The sequence below is a fragment of the Pleurodeles waltl genome, chromosome 3_1, assembly GCF_031143425.1.
Source record: "Pleurodeles waltl isolate 20211129_DDA chromosome 3_1, aPleWal1.hap1.20221129, whole genome shotgun sequence".
Classification (NCBI taxonomy): Eukaryota; Metazoa; Chordata; class Amphibia; order Caudata; family Salamandridae; genus Pleurodeles; species Pleurodeles waltl.
This window is the reverse complement of record NC_090440.1, coordinates 1,343,705,360-1,343,724,468: the sequence shown is the minus strand read 5'-3', so window position 1 is coordinate 1,343,724,468 and position 19,109 is coordinate 1,343,705,360. Positions and strand designations below refer to the sequence as shown.

Sequence of the window (19,109 nt, the reverse complement as noted above, 5' to 3'; positions counted from 1 at the left end):
CCCCGGTTCCAGTCTGCCAGCGGGTAAGTACCCGCGTCTTCGGAGGGCAGACCAGGGGGGTTTTGTAGGGCACCGGGGGGGACACAAGTCAGCACAGAAAGTACACTCTCAGCAGCGCGGGGGCGGCCGGGTGCAGTGTGCAAACACGCGTCGGGTTCACAATGGTTTTCAATGAGAGATCAAGGGATCTCTTCAGCGTTGTAGGCAGGCAAGGGGGGGGGGGCTCCTCGGGGTAGCCACCACCTGGGCAAGGGAGAGGGCCTCCTGGGGGTCACTCCTGCACAGAAGTTCCGGTCCTTCAGGTGCTGGGGGCTGCGGGTGCAGGGTCTTTTGCAGCCGTCGGGAAATGGAGTTCAGACAGTCGCGGTCAGGGGGAGCCTGGGGATTCCCTCTGCAGGCGTCGCTGTGGGGCTCAGGGGGGACAACTTTGGTTACTCACAGTCGTAGAGTCGCCGGAGGGTCCTCCCTGAAGCGTTGTTTCTCCACCAGTCGAGTCGGGGTCGCCGGGTGCAGTGTTGCAAGTCTCACGCTTCTTGCGGGGAGTTGCAGGGGTCTTGCTACTTGAAACAAAGTTGCAGTTCTTTTGGAGCAGGGCCGCTGTCCTCGGGAGTTTCTAGTCTTTCTTGAAGCAGGGCAGTCCTCAGAGGATTCAGAGGTCGCTGGTCCCTTGGAAAGCGTCGTTGGAGCAGGTTTCTTTGGAAGGCAGGAGACAGGCCGGTAAGTCTGGGGCCAAGGCAGTTGGTGTCTTCTGTTCTTCCTCTGCAGGGGTTTTTCAGCTCAGCAGTCCTTCTTCTTCAGGTAAGTTGCAGGAATCTGTTTTTCTAGGTTCAGGGAAGCCCTTAAATAATAAATTTAAGGGCGTGTTTAGGTCTGGGGGGTTAGCTTCCAATGGCTACTAGCCCTGAGGGTGAGTACACCCTCTTTGTGCCTCCTCCCAAGGGGAGGGGGTCACATCCCTAATCCTATTGGGGGAATCCTCCATCTGCAAGATGGAGGATTTCTAAAAGTTAGAGTCACTTCAGCTCAGGACACCTTAGGGGCTGTCCTGACTGGCCAGTGACTCCTCCTTGTTGTTTTCTTTGTTTCCTCCAGCCTTGCCGCCAAAAGTGGGGGCCGTGGCCGGAGGGGGCGGGCAACTCCACTAAGCTGGAGTGTCCTGCGGTGCTGTGACAAAGGGGTGAGCCTTTGAGGCTCACCGCCAGGTGTCACAGCTCCTGCCTGGGGGAGGTGTTAGCATCTCCACCCAGTGCAGGCTTTGTTACTGGCCTCAGAGTGACAAAGGCACTCTCCCCATGGGGCCAGCAACATGTCTCTAGTGTGGCAGGCTGCTGGAACCAGTCCGCCTACACAGATAGTCGGTTAGGATTCAGGGGGCACCTCTAAGGTGCCCTCTGTGGTGTATTTTACAATAAAATGTACACTGGCATCAGTGTGCATTTATTGTGCTGAGAAGTTTGATACCAAACTTCCCAGTTTTCAGTGTAGCCATTATGGTGCTGTGGAGTTCGTGTAAAACAGACTCCCAGACCATATACTCTTATGGCTACCCTGCACTTACAATGTCTAAGGTTTTGCTTAGACACTGTAGGGGCACAGTGTTCATGCACTGGTGCCCTCACCTATGGTATAGTGCACCCTGCCTTAGGGCTGTAAGGCCTGCTAGAGGGGTGTCTTACCTATACTGCATAGGCAGTGAGAGGCTGGCATGGCACCCTGAGGGGAGTGCCATGTCGACTTACTCATTTTGTTCTCACTAGCACACACAAGCTGGTAAGCAGTGTGTCTGTGCTGAGTGAGGGGTCTCTAGGGTGGCATAAGACATGCTGCAGCCCTTAGAGACCTTCCCTGGCATCAGGGCCCTTGGTACCAGGGGTACCAGTTACAAGGGACTTATCTGGGTGCCAGGGTGTGCCAATTGTGGAATCAAAAGTACAGGTTAGGGAAAGAACACTGGTGCTGGGGCCTCGTTAGCAGGCCTCAGCACACTTTCAATTCAAAACATAGCATCAGCAAAGGCAAAGGCAAAAAGTCAGGGGGTAACCATGCCAAGGAGGCATTTCCTTACACATAGGTATTCACCACACACCAGGAGAGCTTCCAACAAACTGCTCAGATCCCATGTTCAGAGGCATCTGCCTGCACTATGAACTGATTGGTGTAATCTGTATTTTGAAGAACAGGTGCTCAGAACATTGCTTCTTTTGGGGTGTCAAAGATCTTTTGACAGCTTACTGCCCAATGTACATTCGTTGGCATTTTCTTGGGGGTCAGTTCTGTGAGATGGGATACAATGGTGCCATATCCTTTCACAAACCTCTTGTAGTATCCAGTCAAGCCAAAGAATTCCCTGACGTGAGTCTGGGAGCTACGCAGCCCAGAATTATTTGGATCTTTGCTTGTAGTGGTTGAAGTTGTCCTTCACCTACAAGGTGGCCCAAGTATGCAACATGGCCCTGCCCTATCTGGAATTTGATTGCCTTGCTAGTGAGGCCTGTCTTTCACAGAGCCTCAAGGACCTCTCTAAGGTGGATCAGGTGATGGTGCCAGGTAGAGCTAAAAACAGCAGCATCATCCAGATATGCTGCACTAATGTCTTCTAACCCAGAAAGGACTTTATTCACCAAACGGAAGGTAGCAGGGGCATTGTTCAAACCAAAGGACATAACAGTTAACTGATAATGCCCATCGGGAATGGAGAATGCTGACTTCTCTTTTGCTCCAGGGGTCAGAACCCATCTGCCAGTACCCTGATGTGAGATCAAAAGTACTGAGATATTTGACGGCCCCCTTGCTAGTCAATCAATTCATCAGCTCTAGGTATTGGGTGGGCATCTGTTTTAGTCACACCACTGAGACACCTATAGTCCATACAAAACCTAATTTCTTTCTTTCCACCCTGAAAGTGAAGCTTGGATACTAAAACCACTGGGCTAGTACTCAAAGTCTCCCAATTCCAACATCTTGCTAACCTCAGCTTTGATGCTCTCCTAGAGATGACCAGATTGTCTACAGATTTTAATTTTGACAGGCACGCTATCCCCAGTGTATACACCATGTGTATACCAGGTAGTCTAACCAGGGGTCAAGGAGAAATGCTAATCATACTGGTGCAAGACTTGCTTGCAGTCAGTCTGCTGTTGGCCAGAGAGGGCGTCTGAAAAGACCACTCCTTCTACTGAACCATGTTTTTGATTGCTGGAGAGGAGATCAGGGAGAGATTTACTCTCCTGTCCCTCATCAGTGACCATGAACATGGTCATCTCAGCTATGCCGTGATAGGCTCATGCAAGAGCCAAAGTCCAACAGGTAGGTGACTTCCCCTTTTCTTTCTAGGATAAGCTAGGGTCCACTCCACTTATCTTGGAGGGCCCAAGGAGCTACAAGCTCCAAAACCTATACCTTCTGCCCTGTTTGTAACTCTACCAGTGCAACCTTTTGGCCATACCAGAGCTTCTGGAGGTCTTGGCTGACCTCAAGGTTTTTAGATGCTTTGTCCATGAACTCTGACATTTTGGAACAAAGGCCAAGCACATTGTCTACAATATCCTGCTTGGGTTCTCTGAAAGGTCTCTCACATCCCTCCTTCACAAGACAAAGTGGTCCCCTTGCAGGATGGCCAAACAGAAGCTCAAAGGAAGTAAACCTACTTCCTTCTGTGGCACTTCTCTGTGAGCAAAAAGCAGCCATGGTAGTAAGACATCCCACCTCCTTCTGAGTTTGTCGAGGAGTCCACCAATCATACCTTTCAATGTCTTATTGAATCTTTCAACAAGGCCATTGGTTTGCGGGTGATATGGGGCAGTGAACCTATAGGTCACACCACACTCAGCCCACATGTGTTTTAGCTAGCCAGACATGAAGTTTGTACTTTTGTCTCACACCACCTCCTATGGAAAGCCCACTATCGTGAATACACAAACGATGGTCCTAGCTACTGCAGGGGCATTAGTAGTCCTCAGAGGAACTGCTTCAGGGTACCCGGTTGCATGATCTGCTACAACCAGTATAAATCTGTTCCCTGATGCTGTTGGAGGGTCAAGGGGACTGTCAATGTCAACTCCTACCCTTTCAAAGGGCACCCCAACCACTTTAAGTGGAATTAAGCATGCCTTTGGGTGGCCACCTGTCTTGCCTTGGCTTGACAAGTGGCACAGGAGTCACAAAACTCCTTCACTTTCTGGGACATACCTGGCTAGTAGAAGTGGCTCACTAACCTACTCCATGTTGTTGCCTGGCCAAGATGCCCAGCTATGGGGCTATCATGGGCCAAAGTGAGGAGGGATCTCTTCCAACTGCTGATGTACTACCACTCTCCTAGTGGCACCATGTTTGGGGTCTCGCGCCTCAGTGAATAGGAGTCCCTCCTCCCAATAGGTACTGTGGGAGCCAGTGATATCCTCCTTTTCCTAATCAGCAGCTTGCTGTCTCAGGCCTTCAAGAGTGGGACAGGTCTCCTCTGTCACGAGCACAGATCCTCCCTATAGAACCAGGGGGACCCTAAGAGCTCTGCCGTGTAATGCCCAAACTCCTGAGGCACAGTTCCCTCGGGGGCTGACTGGTCTTCTCCCTCAGGAGAGGGAACCTGGTCTGGTGTCTGCTTGGAAACTGTCTTCCCAGACATTTTGCCATTCCTCTTGGTAGGTTGGGCCATTATTCCATACTCCAACTCAGGCAAAAACTGGGGGTGGGATGACCATGTCAAAAGGGGCACTTTCGTACACCAGTCATTGAGGTACGGATATACACGTATTCCCCTTCATCGGAGATGCACAGCTACTGCTGCAAGGTATTTTGTAGAGACACCTGGTGCAGATTTTATTCAAAATGCAGACACTGAATTGATAGTGTGTCCCGGTGACCACAAACCTTGGATATTTCTTGTACCTTGCATTTACAGGGATGTGCAGGTAGGCATCCTTCAAGTTTATGGTTGCCATGTAATCTCCTTCTTGAAGTTGTGGTATGACTTCCTGTAAGGTTGTCATTCTGAGTCTTAATAAACATGTTTATGAATCTGAGGTCTAGTAATGGGCGTAATGATCCATCCACCTTTGTATTTAGGAAATATGTTGAGTAATTGCCCTGTTTGATTTCTGGTTTTGGGACCAGTTCTATTGCCCTCTTGCCCAACAACTCTTCAACCTCATTGAGGAGACAAGCCATCTCCTCTTTTGAATGTATTTTCTTAATTGTTCCCCTTCTTGGAGGGAATTTGCTTACTTCTACGCAATATCCAAATTGGATTGTGTTTAAAATCCATTTGTCTGAAGTTATTTTCGTCTACTCCTGGAGGAAGTCCTTTAACCTTCCACAGACTAGTGCGCCATGGTTCAATTTTAATTGAATATTCTCTTCTTTACTTTTGTTGTTTTTGAAAGTTTGGCCTTTTCTGAGCAGTCACTTGAGGGTGCTGCAACTCCTCTGCTTGTTTTTTCTCTCCCTGTGCCAGTTTTATTGAGTTGAGGCAGTTTGTGTGCTGCTTCTTGCCTGAAGCTACCCCTTGAAGCTGGTCGTCTTATATCAAATGTTCCCTTTCATTATCTTCCTCGAAACTACAGTGCACCCATGGACTTTGCTGTTACGTTGTCCTTCTTTAGTTGGTTGAGACTTTCATCCACTGTGTTTCCGAACAGTTGCTGCCCGTTGAAGGGTGTGTGTATTCTATTCGCCTGCACTTCTGGCTCAAACCCCGAGAGTCTCAGCTATGAGTTATGTCAGTGTGATTCCCATCGTCATGTGTTGACTTGCTGTGTCTACAGCACCTAGAGCCAATTTTAAATATGTATTTGCAATGTTTTTCCCGCTTTCGGTAAGATGTGCTGCCCTTTTCCTATACTGTCCAGGGAGGTGATTTAACAGCTCTCTCATCTCCTCCCAATGCTGATGAGCATGCCTATTGAGCAGCGCATCTGAGGTTGCAATGCACCACTGGTTTGCAGCACTATGTTCGAATCTGTGTCCCATGAGTTCCTACTCTTGCTCTTCTTTTCTGGAGGAGGTCCTGAGGTTGAGGGGATGTTGGCCCTCTTCCTGGCTGTCACTGTGATTATGGAGTCTCCAGGAACGGTGCCCTGTATGTATGCAGCGTCCTTTGAGGAAAACGTATATTTCTTTTCAGCTCTCGGTGTCACTGCTCTACAAGTGTCTGGCTCCTTAAAGTTTTCTTTCCCCTGGTTGAGAATGCTTGGGAGCATGGGAAAAAAACTGGCTTCTTGACCAAGTTTAAAGCAATGTTTCTAGTAGAAGGCATGATTGTGGTTTATTCTCCTCTAGTTGTACGTTAAAATCTGTCAGCTGTGTTTTTGATGCCCAAATTGTACATTTGCATGACATCTGGGAGTAAGGGCTTTGATGGGTACAATTCTACCCTCTCTTAATGCGAGTGTGTCTCTAAGTCCTCCCATTGTTGTTCCATGTAATCACCTCCCTTTGAGGCCTCATAAATTCCAGGATGTTCTTCATCCTCCTCATAGAAAAACTATTTTCTTGTTCCTGTGGCTATGGTGCGAGTGGAGGCTGTATTTCTTTGACTGCCATCTCAGATGTGTGTTTTGGCGTTAAAGCTTTTTGAGGAATTCTAAATTCTTTAAGACTGTCGGTGAATTCCTTTTTCAGCTGTAGTAACGCAGACATTTCGGACTCGAGCCTCTTCCTTTTCGTTTCAATGTCGATAGCCCGTTCATCTGGGCATGGAGTCTTTGTTTTGGATGTCGAACCCTCTTTCGATGTTGACTCTGTCATTGAGCTTCGGTGTCTGACTCTCGACTGTTGCGCTTGAGATTTTGAAGCGTCTTTTTCCCTTCCGTCTTTCGACGTTAATGGTTTTTTTCCAGAGTTGTGCCCCCAGCAAAGTTACCCTTGAGGGCTCCTTGAGACTCCTTTTCATGGGTGATGTTTATGGGCGGCAATATTTTCGACCATGAAGCTCCCTTGTGTGTTCTTGAGTCAGATTTTTTCACCTATGAAGTCTTACCTCTGCCTTTCAGTTCTTCTCAGTCGCTTGTTCCTTCACGTCGATGATCTCCCGATCACCTTCTGATGTCTCGCCTTCAGCTCCCTCCATGACGTTCTTGTCATCGTCGCTAGACAGCCCCAAGAGTCTGAGGTACAGTGTGGACATCTGGCCATGTAATGCATGGTGGACCATTCTCTGACTCACTCTTACCTTCAAGGTCTTTGGTGCTTGCACAGTGCAGGCGATGCAATCTTTGCTCTGCGTTCCAGTGGCACAGTGGATGTTTGTCCTTTTGGCGTACTTGTGGTAACAATTTTTGCAAAACTGGAATGGTGTTTTCATCATTACTCTGAACAGGGGGCCCCCTGAACGAACATTCTCACCACCCCTCGTCAAATGAACGGAACGTATCTTCTTATCACTTTCCTTTTTAGGCCACTTTGTTGATGATTTGTCCCGGTTCTAAGAACTTCGCATTAAAAAGTCTTCAGGCTCCCTTCCAAACTTTTTCCTTTTGTTGGAGACCTCTCTTCTAGCATCCAGACCGAACAGTGGAAAAAAAGAATCTGAAGATGGTGACTAAGGGTGGGATCATCCGGAGGAAGTAGGACGACATCACAAGGGACACCAAATGGTGGTTCCGTTGACACCGAACAACAAACAAAAAATCAAGAGACAAAAAATACTAAGAATCAATGGAGAATTCCGGACCCATGAATCCAGAAAAGATGCACGCTGAAAAACAACTGTTCTTGTATTACTCTCTAATTTAAACAAACAGTGCCACCATGTTGCAGACTGTCATAAGTGCCAGTGTTGGAAACTAAGTGCCAGTGCCAAGCTCCAGAAACCACTGGCTCAAATTAAGCACTGGGGTGGAGGGGTCAAGGTGTAGGAGAAAAAAATAGTACTAGAGGGAGGAGGCTCAGGGATAAAAGGGCACAATATGAAAATGGTTAAGTGTCATGTATAGGCGGTGAGAATATAGAACTGGAGGGAAGAGACCCAGATGACAGAGGGTGTTGTTGTAGGCAGGCAGACTCTCAGAAGTAGATCACTGTGTAACACTGGAGAAGACGCTGGAGTACATTACACATTAAACCTAGACAACATTTTATTTACACTGATATAATTTTGCATGATTAATGACATTTTACATTATGCTGGGTATGCAACATTCCAGAGATTACGCCATTACAAAACATTGCATTATTGAGATGTTTTTGTAGTAAATAAGTATTCGAGACACACAGGAAGAATGTGAATAAACAAAGTGCTAGCAGTTGTCGTTAGCATGCATCCTCACAACAAAATGCAAGGATGCATTAGGCTATAAAAAATTGCATAAACGCCATCTGGCATTTCACTTAATTATGCTTAATATTTTGGGCCTTACACTTAATTTCTGGAGAGGAAATTACATATATTTGCCCAGGGTTAGAGTGACTTTATTCACCAAAAGGGCAGTGAATGCAATGAACTGCCCAGTGCCTACTCTCGTAGCATTTCTCAGAACAGTGTAGGGTGCTGAAGGAAGAGCTTGGTAAAAGACAGGGGTCTCCAACTTTTTCTGTAATGAAAGCTACTTATGGTCAATGAAACCATCCTGAGCTACCACTGCCATTAATGCTACAACAGTGAACACTTCAGACAGGATTATATTAGTGGGCACCATATGCAAGATTACTGGCAATGAACACCCACGTCCAAAAACAGGGCTGACAGCAGTATGGTAAAAAAAAGATTTGATGTGTTTGCATGAGTAATGTGTTGCTGGTATAGCTTAAATGCCTCGGGCCCCAAATTGATAATAGTAATAAGTGTCCTAGTACTATATTATTTATTACACAAATATCAACTTTAAACATATTTTGAAAATTCTAATATTTTTCTGTGAACATCAGCATATGAGGTCTGAAAAGATATACATTATCATCTCAAATACACACTTTTAATTGTCGGTGTTCATATATTAATTTGTCCAAGCAAAACTTCATAATTAGTGGGCTGGGCTGCACACATGGGAGCTACTTACAGGTAGCTGGAAAGCTGTCAGTAGCTCATGAGCTACTGGTTAGAAAAGCCCGATTTAGGATATGAAGAGTGAAGGATGGAGCGTTTTATGGCACCAAGATATCTCTGAAGATATAGGAACCTGAGGATGGGCTGGCTAGAGGGTAGAAGTGACTGGACAGTTTAAAGTACCCTGCTTGAAGTGTGCAAGCATAATTTTTAGGAACTGTAATCCTGAGTGCAATGTGGGAGTCATTGTGGAGGTGGGTTGAAGGAATGCCAAGGAGTTTGCTTTTTAAACCCCCAAAATTGAATTATGTTGAAAATATAACAATTGGCAACACCATATAACAAAATTGTTATTGACCCGTGGAAGTAGTTTTGCAGCTTGAAGATTTTTTTGGTTTCACATGCTGTGCATTATTCTGCCATCTAGTGGCTGGCCTGGAACTCTCCTCTTGTGGCTCGTAGTCAGGGTCTCTCTTTTTTATTATTGTTGTTGGGCATTGAATATTTACCATTTGATGTCTATTCTAACCTTCTCCTGCATTTCAGAAGCCCTTGTGTGCGGTCGCCATCACCTGATTCTTTTCACAGGCGATTGTATGACACTTTATTGTCCAGAAGGTTTACTCTTGACTTGTATGTACCTTTGGTCTGGGTAGCCTTGCACCTGCCTCCACAGGAAATGAGGTGAGGCATCACATATGGATACAGAAAATTCTTCATGCTGCAAAACTACTCCTACTAGTAGGTAACTGCTTCGTTTTACACTGTGAATCTTTTCTGGATTCACCTACTGCGCACTGAAATTGTAGCAGTTTTCTCACTGCATCGGTTAGGCTCGAAATGAGGCTGTGCTTGCAAGTAAATGCTTCAGTACTTTTTGTTTCACCTGTGCCTCTCTGTTCACTTGGATGTCAATGCATTAATGTTTTGTGCACGTGTAGACGGACAACCACACTAACCATGTGGCTTCCGTACATATGTCACTCAATGGACATTTGCCGGGAAAGCTAAAGTAGCTCCTTTCTTTTTTGTCGATTGTGCTCTTGCCTTATTTGCAGTGGTATGCCAGCCTATTTGTGACACAATTGGATTGTCTGGGCTATTCTTGGTAACTGGCATTCTTTTGCTCTTGACTGCAAAGAGAAACAAAGAGCTGTTTCCCTTTTCTGTCCAGGTAATACATTATTGCTCTGCGCCCATCTAGTGTAAGTAGGGTCCTTTTGGCCTGAGACTAGGTATCAGGATTGCTTGAATTATGTGAAAATGAGATATGGCCTTTTGCAGGAAGCATTCTCTGGTTATACCAACAGGTCTATTTGTGGCGACCCCCACCTTTGGAACACCTGTTTGATTTAGTTCCCATTCATGTGAGATGGATGCCTGTAAGCTCAGTTTGTCTGCTTCCACGTTGTCTACGTCTGCTAGTTGTATTGGTGTTAGGTTTATTTGTCTTGGATGGCCAAACTCCATATCTCTTGCACTAGCTTCAATAAGGCAAAGGACTTTGTTACCCCTTGCTTGCTGAGGTAAAACATTGGCATTGTGTTGTAGGTCTAAACTTGTATTGCTTTTCCCCATAATTGCTTCCGAAAGGCTTTTAAGACTACAAACACTGTTTTAGTTTCTAATATATGTGTGTGTGTGTGTGTGCCTTATTGCTTTTTCTGGTTTCCAGACTCTTCTGATGTTGAGCTTTCCCGTATGTGCTCCTCATCCCATGTGAGAGGCATCCATGGTGGTGGTCACTGTCAAATTTAGTAGCATGAAGGGTCCTCCTAGTGTTATGTTTACTCTGTTCCACCATGCCATGTCCTCCTGTACTTTTTGCATAACAACCACTAGATCTTCCCAACTCCCCGCTGCTTGTGACCACTGATTCTTGATCAGTCTCATGTGTAGCCTCGCATCTGGGATAAGTGGTATGTGGGAACCCATGTGTCTTGTGGAAGGACTTGGTCCTATCTATATAATACATGATACTTGACATCAAGCGTGTGATGTGTTCTCTCATCTACAGAGTCAGGCCACGGAAAGAAGACTGGGAGCTTGTTTGTGTGGCTAAGGCAGAATGGGGAAACCATAGGTAAGAATTTAATGTTGGTTCAAAGAACCACTGTCATTGTGGACCTGGAAGAAATGTTTTTGTAGTGTGAGGGGTGGTAGTTCACGGATATATCTAAGAAATATTATGGCTACAAGGATGGCAACCTTCAGGTGCAGGAAGTGCAGAGGGCAAGAATGCAGTGGCTCGAAAGGAGGCCCCATGAATTTGGTGAGGACAACATTCAGATTCCGAACTGGCGCAGAAGGCAACCTTGGTGAAGTTAAACGTTTAAGGCATATCATAAAAGCATAAATAACAGTGATTTTGAAGAGTGAGGAGTATTCCCGGTTGTGCATATATGCAAGAGTGGCTAGGTGTAGCCAAATCGATGTGTAGGCTAATCCTCAATTTCGTAGATGAAGTAAAAAAAAAAATAATGTCTTGTTCTGTGGGCAAAAGCGGGTTTATGTGGTTTGTGGTACAGTAGTAGAAAAACACCTGTCCCATGGCAACATGGCAAGTGTGTGGTAGGCCTGGTGGTTTCTCTGAGTATGTCCATGAACTCAAGTAAGGTAACCAAACTCCAGGACCTCAGTAGCCAGATCTCTATGTTGAGCTGCCTGGGGTCCGGTGTTTGATTTGCTCTGGTATTGTGTGAGAAGGTCCAGGCTATTGAGAAGCTTCTTGTGTGGGGCAACCGACATTTCAAGAAGGATTGAGAACCATGGTTGCCTGGACCACACACACCAAATCTTCGACTGACCCTCTGCAGGATGAGGGCGAGGGATGTTTGCTTCAGCTTCCTGAGCATGTACGATAGACGTGGGAGATGAGGAAAACATGTACAAATATCCCTGACCAGTTTAGCCACAGAGCATTGCCCATTGACTGGGGGTGTGGGAACCGGACAGCAAAGTTTGGAAATTTGCATTTTCGCACATGGCAAAAAAGTCTGTTTGAGGTGCCCCACCAGAGAAAGTATGGGAGTACGGCCTCCAAGTGGAGTTCCCACTCATGGACTTGTTGCTGCGCCCTGCTGAGCAGGTCACAAAGTCACTGTCCAACCCAGGAAGATACTCTGCCAGAAGATGCACTTGGTGATAGATCACCTTGTTCCAGATTATGTTGCGCTAATGCTGACAGCTGAGACGTGTGTGTGCACGTTGCTTCTGCAGGTTAAACATAACCACCTTGCCCCAAATCTCTTAAAGAAAAGCTTTGAGGGACAGATGAATGGCCAAGAGTTCCAGATGGTTGATGTGGAGTCCCCGTTGATGAGGTGGCCACGAAGCCTGAACTGTCATGATGTTGAGAAGCTCTCCCCATCTGACTAGAGATTTGTCCATGGTAATGGTGACCTGCAGAAGTGGGTTTGCAATGGGCCTACCCTGCAACAAATTGTTGGTGTTCCACCACTGCAGAGTGTGATAGGTGCTGGCCACTATCAACACCAGATCTTTCAATGACTCTCCACTTGTGACAGTTGACCTGAAAGGCACTCTTGAAGTGGGTGCATATGGAGCAGTGTGTGAAGGACTATGGTTATGAATGAGGCCATCATTCCAAAGAGGTGCATTACAGTTGAAACCGAAAGAGAAGTGGCTGAAAAAGAGACAGAAGCTGCCTATACCCTTTGAGTGCTGGGGAAAGCTTTGCCCAAGACTGGGCTAAGGACTGATCCTAGGAATGGCTGAACTTGGAGTGGCACCAAGTGAGACTTGGTGGCGTCTGCTGTGAACCCCAAGCTGTATAAGAGAGGTATCTGCTTGGCAGTGGACTAGGCAGTCTTGTCTGGGCTCCTGATCAGCCAGTTGTCTGAGCAGGGAAATACATGAGTTTCTTCCCTCATGACGTGGGTGGCTACCACAGCTAGATACTTGGTGAAGACCCTTGAGGTTGCGGGGATTCCGAAGGGTAGGACTTTGAAGTGGTAGTGTCGGCCACTAACAATGAAGTGCAGATAGCGTTGATGAGCCGGATGGATTGGGATGTGAAGATAAGGCATCCTTCAGGTCTAATGTGGCCATAAAGTCACCTTGCCTCAGCAAGAGGATAACAGGTGTGACCTTGTGAAAATGTTCTGACAGGATGTACTTGTAGAGAGGCCCGAGATTGAGGATTGGCCTGAGGAAACATTGGAGATGGCTTTCCCCTTGTGAGGAAATAGAGTGTATTATATGGCATGGTATGGTTGTGCAACCTCACCATGTTATGCACTTACCTACCCCTTTAGGACCCCTGGATTTCGTCTGTCAAACCTTCAGCTCAATTCTGGGTAGCTGTGGCACTGAGCAGCAAGCAGTTAAGTGTTAAGCATTTAAATAGAACCAAAACAATTGTATAGGCTGTATTTTGATAATAAACTCAGACAAAAAAAGATCTACCAGGAAGTTCTAGATATATAGATTTTACAAGCAATGATAAATCAGTGAAATTTCAATCAACCACGAACAAGCCTTGGCAAAGTCAACAAATTGGACACAAAAAAAATTAAGGAAAACTTAGGTAAGTGTCACTGCGGTCAGTTAGAAGTACTTACAGAGACCAACTCTGGCAGGGCACTAGTCAGGGGGACCAGCAAGATATTAAAGAACAGGAGAAGCAGTTCTTCAACAGTTACAGGTATTTTATCCATTTTGCAATGGAATTTTATGGAGTGGCCCTGATGCGAGGAATGAAGGATGCTGAAGATGCTCTAAGGATGCTGTGGTTGTGACATGGTCGACAGGAGTCTTCATGCAGTGACTCCTTGGTCCACAAAGATGGTGAAGTGGTTCTGGTTGCATGGTCGAGGTCCCACGAAGTCCTCAGTTGCCACTGGACTACCAGTCACCCATTGTTGCGGTCAAAGGCCAATCCATCCTGATTCACAAATTTTTCTCCTGAGGGCTCCAGCATCTCTCAGAATGCACACCTGGGCTCAGCGAACTCTGGTGCAACTCTGCACACTGGAACTTGGTCTTCTGTGCAGCAGGGCAGCAGTGGTGACTGCTTAAAGACTTTGGACTACCAATTTGCCCCTGCAGGCCTCTTTAGCTGTGTCCCTGTGCTGACAAAAGGAAGCCAGTCGGCTGGTTCTTGAAGTTCTCTTGGCTTGACTGGGCTCTGTAGACAGTTTCTCCATGAGCAAGACACGGCAGGCACAGTTACTGTCTTCTCTAGCCACAAAATGCAGTCCTCGTCAGAGCAGACTCTTTTTGCTGGGCCCTTGGTGCAACAGGGCAGTCATTGTTCAATCCTTTTTCCAAGTTGGTCAAGATCTGAGTGCTGGGTGCCCTGTTCATCTTCAGAAATGCCCTCAGGGTAGGATGAGGTTGGTAGCCAATGGGCTAGCAGGTTTACTCTCCTCTGATGACCATTTCCCGGTATGCACCATTCGGACCACTCCCAAGATGGCAAGAGCCCTCTCTTGCCACTCAGAGCTCCCTAGCCCACCTACCAGAGGTGTGGCAATCAGGGTGCTATATGCCCCTGGAAAAACCAGTATGGCAACTGGCTTCTCCTCTCCAGTCCCCAGTGTCAGCCTATCTGCTTAAATAGTAGTGCAGCCCGCTCTCTAGTGTTACCCATTTTCCCTTCAAAGGCGTCTTCTTCTTTGAAGCTCACCTTCTGGACTAACGCCTTTGTGGCTTTCTGCAGGAGGATGGTAACACCTCTCTCTTATGCAGATCCCTATTGTGTCCTTTCCTGGGAGTCATTAGCATGGCTCCCCAGGAGGGCAGAAAACTGCCTGCAAGACAAGTCCCCTGTACATCAGCAAACGGGCACTGTAAACCTTGGGCAACTAAAGTGGCAACTTCTAAAGTAGCAATTTGTCACCAGAGTCATTAAATTGAATGTAACCATTAAATCTGATTTAATGCACGGATTCTTTTGGTATTAAACAATACCAACCTTAGTAGTACCATTCAGAAGTTAGCAGGCCTGGGGTGCTAACCTGCAACTCTTTACTGGCCAATATGGCTACTAGCCTTTCCACACTAAAAATAATTTAGGGTTTTTACTGTTGGAACATGTAAATGGTCCACTTTTTAATATACAGCACCCTACCTTAGGGCTTGTTAGGCCTGTCATAGGGGTGACTTACATGCATTAAAAAGGGAGGTTTAAGCTGTCCCATTACTTTTGCTTGCTCTACTTGTCAAAAGGAGGGGCGTCACCTGTGGCCTGGGCTGCTGCTCTTTTTAGGGAGGTGGTAGCAACCAGGGAGTCTTGTGGGACATGACCCCTGATGTAAAGTGGATCTGAAGGTGCTGGCTTTACCACCCAGGATTTCTGCCTTATAATAGAAAGCTGTGCTTTGTATAACACTGTGTCATCTGGAAGCGATCCCCTAACAGGGACAGGTTAAAGCCTGGGGGCCTCCTGAGTATCCACATCATAATCTTCTGTAGGATCATCCATGGCGTGGATTGGGGAGGAGGGAGAGGGTCAACAAGAGGATAGTAGTAGGGGCAACAGCCTTGTTCTGAGGCCTTTTGGAGAGCAGTTGAGGTGGAGGAGTGTTCCAAGATGGAGTATCTTCGAAGGCGAGCTTGAGCTTCTCAGGCAAAGTGTTTTCTGAAGCAAAGATCTTGCCTTTGCGTGTATGGATGATGATGGGCCTCCGCCTTTCATCCACGTCCTGATGCAGTGCAGTCAGCTGTCAAGGGCCTTGAAGCAGATGGAGCATTTGGTGCCAAAGCCAGTTTCAGCCTTGATGGAGCCGCCTGCTTAGAAAATTTGCCACAAACATGTGGTATCGGACCCCAGGCCTGCTGAAGGTTGAGGCGCTCTGCTGGATCCCTTTCTGTCTCCCATGCCTTGCTTTGGTGCCTGAAAGCAGCGGCTTATGCACAGGGATTGAAGCCCATCTCCTGAAAGGGTAGCGCTCAGCTTTGACATGTTGCCCCTTATGGGTCCTAGAAGAGGGTTGGGGGTCAACCGTATTCGCGGGTCTTGATGGAGTCTTTAGACGCGGTCCGGGGTCAACAGTGGTAGTGGAATGTCCTCATGCACCTCTTCCTCCTCCAGGAGCCCTTTCTGCTCAGGCTCCAAGGAGCAGAAGCTGATGATCTTAGGGCTGGGATGGTGGCGGGAAGGTCAGGTGACTTAACTGAGTCTTCTTCCGTGCAGAGAGAGTCTGCCTCCCCAAAACGGTCTGGCGTCTCTGAGGATAAGTGAAGCATCTCATTGTAGGCCCATTGCATGACTCTGCTGCAGAAGAGTCTTCTTGCTTTTGAAGGCTGAGCATGAGTCCCAGCAGCTCTTGTTGTGCTCTGGCAAGTGGCACAAGTTGCACCTAGCATGGACATAGACCTAACTGGAATGGCACTCAAGGAATATTTTGAAAAGTGTTCAATCTATTACCTTTTGTGTGTCTTCATTCTCTGACATCAGTAAGGGAGGATACACTGCCCAGTACGGCCCTTAGGGCCTAGTAGCTCAGTTGTTCGACGACAATGTACTCAGTGAATGAAGTGTGTGTTGAAGAAACTGAAAGGGTACTGGTAGGTCTTCTTGGTGACAGAAAGGAAAGACAAAAGGGCTCCAGGCATGCAAAGGTGAACATCAAACACAGTGAAACCGAGAGCAACTCTTATACATGTTCGAACACGATGGCAGAGAAAAAAAATCTAACGTGGAGTTCGTGCCCATGTGCATTCATGACCAGAGGAGGAGTCACTGAGACCGTGTAACTCAAAAGAGTTCTTTGAAGAAAAACAGGTTTTATCAGTCCGAGGCCCAACACTAGATGGCAAGAGTAAGCAGAGCAGTGTATCTACAGCCACACGCCACAAACAAAGGAGTTTTTGCCTTGCATCAAACTCCTCCACCACTCTCTTGAAAATGGGTGCCTCTGAAGTTTCTGAGCTGGGTGCCGAGGAGTTTTCGGCCTCTGTTTCAGCTCAGACTTTGTCTGAGGCATTTGTGGATCAGAAAACAAAGGCTTGGGGCCCTTCTGTTTAGATAGCATCAGAGTAGGGCATGACTAGTGTGCTGGCTCCGAAACTTTCGTTCAGACCTTTCCACATTCAAGGAGCATGTCTGTCAAGTGTACTCGAAATACGCTTTGTAATCTGCTTGCTTAAATTCAAGGAAAACCCTACAAACTTGACTATTCCCAATGTAATCTGACCTATTTAGAGTCAATCTGTCTCAATCAACTTGCCTCAAGAGACTCCCTTGGAGTATTAGCGTGCACAACCGATAACCTAAATGAATAAATAAAGTGTGAGGGTTGAATGCACTTTTCAGATGTAAAATAGATCCACATGTGTTCCACTGGAAGCACTTCCTGGAAGGCAGAATGATATTCTCTAGCCTCATGCTACTGGCTATTTGGTATAAAACACCTCTGGCTGAAGTTAAATCCCACTCTTTGCATAATTTAATGAATGGATACCAATATGTTCTGCAACAGCAGACTGTAATGCCTGACTGGGACACTGTCCTCAACTGTTCCCATCCACTTTCATAATTCCTATAGTGCTAATGATTGGCCAGGACATCCCAGAAAATCTAGGGTGCTATTTATGGACTGGTTAGAGGGCCAAAGTGCCCCTGAAGGTCTAAGAGAATAATACTTCTAGGAGAATAATACTGGGTCTGGTTTAAGGCCTGGATTGCCATGGAAGGTTCAGGCCACTGGGACGAAGGTCCAGGGTACTGGGATGAAGGGCCTGGGTGTCTCCACAAATTTATGGGTTAAGGTGTGACCCTTAGGACATAGACATTGATATGCAGCCCTTTTGCAGTCAATGGCATTGAAAGTGCTTCCCCCCTACATTGTATCACCTGACATGTATCTGTTTGCAGTCAAGGGAACTGGAGCTGAAGGTTTGGTTGTCTAAAGTGACTCACCTGGACATGTTGTCTGGGGAGCAGGCAGAGTTGTTCCCAGTAGACACGCTGGTCTCCATGCTGTCTGAGCTCTCCAAGCTGAGCGTATCATATGCATGATCCCCCTCATCACCGCGGTGGTGCAGGTTGAGCGCATGGTGCTGGTGGTGCAGTATGGAGTGGTGCATAAGAGGCGGCCCCCCGCCTGGCATGGAGAAGGGATTGTGATGAGCGTGAAGAGCTTCCCACTGGGACTGGGCTTCCACCGCAGCCTTCTGCTTCAACTCTGCAAGGCGGCGCCTTTGCTCTTCAATCACCTGCTGTCCTGTTAGGTGGAACGTTGAGAAACAAATTACTCTTCTATAACAATAGGTTTGTAGATGGAATCTTTTCTACTGTCACATGGTATGTATTATTCCACAAAAGACTCATTAAGTCCAAAAAAAGTTGGAAAAAACAGATCTTTGTTTTGGGTGGTGGGGGTAGGGGGTGACAAGAGTGACACAGTGGGAAGCCAACACATAACACCCCCCTGGTCAATAAGGCATAATAGTAGAAAGCACTGGGTACTGCCCAGGGGCTGTCCACAAAACAAGCACAGCACTTCCCTCACCAATGGGATTAAAATACAATGCACGCTTCATAATCTGATGACAATGAAAACAACCAAATGCATGCTGGACCGCGGCATGCAAGCAGGCAAGAGACTAGCACCACATCAGCAGTAATGGAAATGCAATATCATGCATATGGTAGTGGGACTTGAAAGGGGACTTGAAAGGGGTGCAGTGGTACATGCTTTGATAATTCCTGAAGATTTGGCGATCCAGCTGACACCGCAAGTGTTTCAGATTCAATAAAGATGATATTCAAACATCCCAAAATAAACTTCAACCACCCCTGCCCATGACACGCCTTGGTCTACCTGATGTTTCACTTGGCAGGAGAGCCTCTGCAGGAACCAGACCATCTACCAAAGATGAAGGGAAGAGGTGCCAATGAGGAAGGCAAACGGAAAGAACCAGAGGGAAGATGAAGAGACAGGTGAGATACAGAAACCCCTACACCCCTGAAGGCACAGCCCTCTCAACTTCCAGAGTGTAAAAAAGCCAGAAAACTGAAATAAAGAACACCATAATGGCAAGTTCAATAGGACTACAACATTCCAGCACACTTGCTGATCTGGTACACTTCAATGCCAAAATCATACTCTGTCCAAACACAATCATGTGATGATACCCCTCACTCTGAGACACTATTTTCACA

General features: G+C 46.8%; 1 protein-coding gene across 30 annotated transcripts in view; it reads right to left on the bottom strand.

The window, feature by feature from the left end:
- PHLDB1 (pleckstrin homology like domain family B member 1) overlaps positions 1-19,109 on the bottom strand; it is a 397,027-nt gene that overhangs the window by 65,995 nt on the left and 311,923 nt on the right. For 18 of the 30 annotated variants that reach the window (XM_069224755.1, XM_069224758.1, XM_069224757.1 and 15 more), the window contains 2 exons: positions 18,769-18,813; positions 17,865-18,168 (listed from right to left, as the gene is read on the bottom strand). In XM_069224755.1, coding sequence (XP_069080856.1) covers positions 17,865-18,168; positions 18,769-18,813 — 349 coding nt within the window. The remainder of the gene's footprint in view (positions 1-17,864; positions 18,169-18,768; positions 18,814-19,109) is intronic. The other 12 variants (XM_069224759.1, XM_069224760.1, XM_069224763.1 and 9 more) reach the window with 1 other exon arrangement.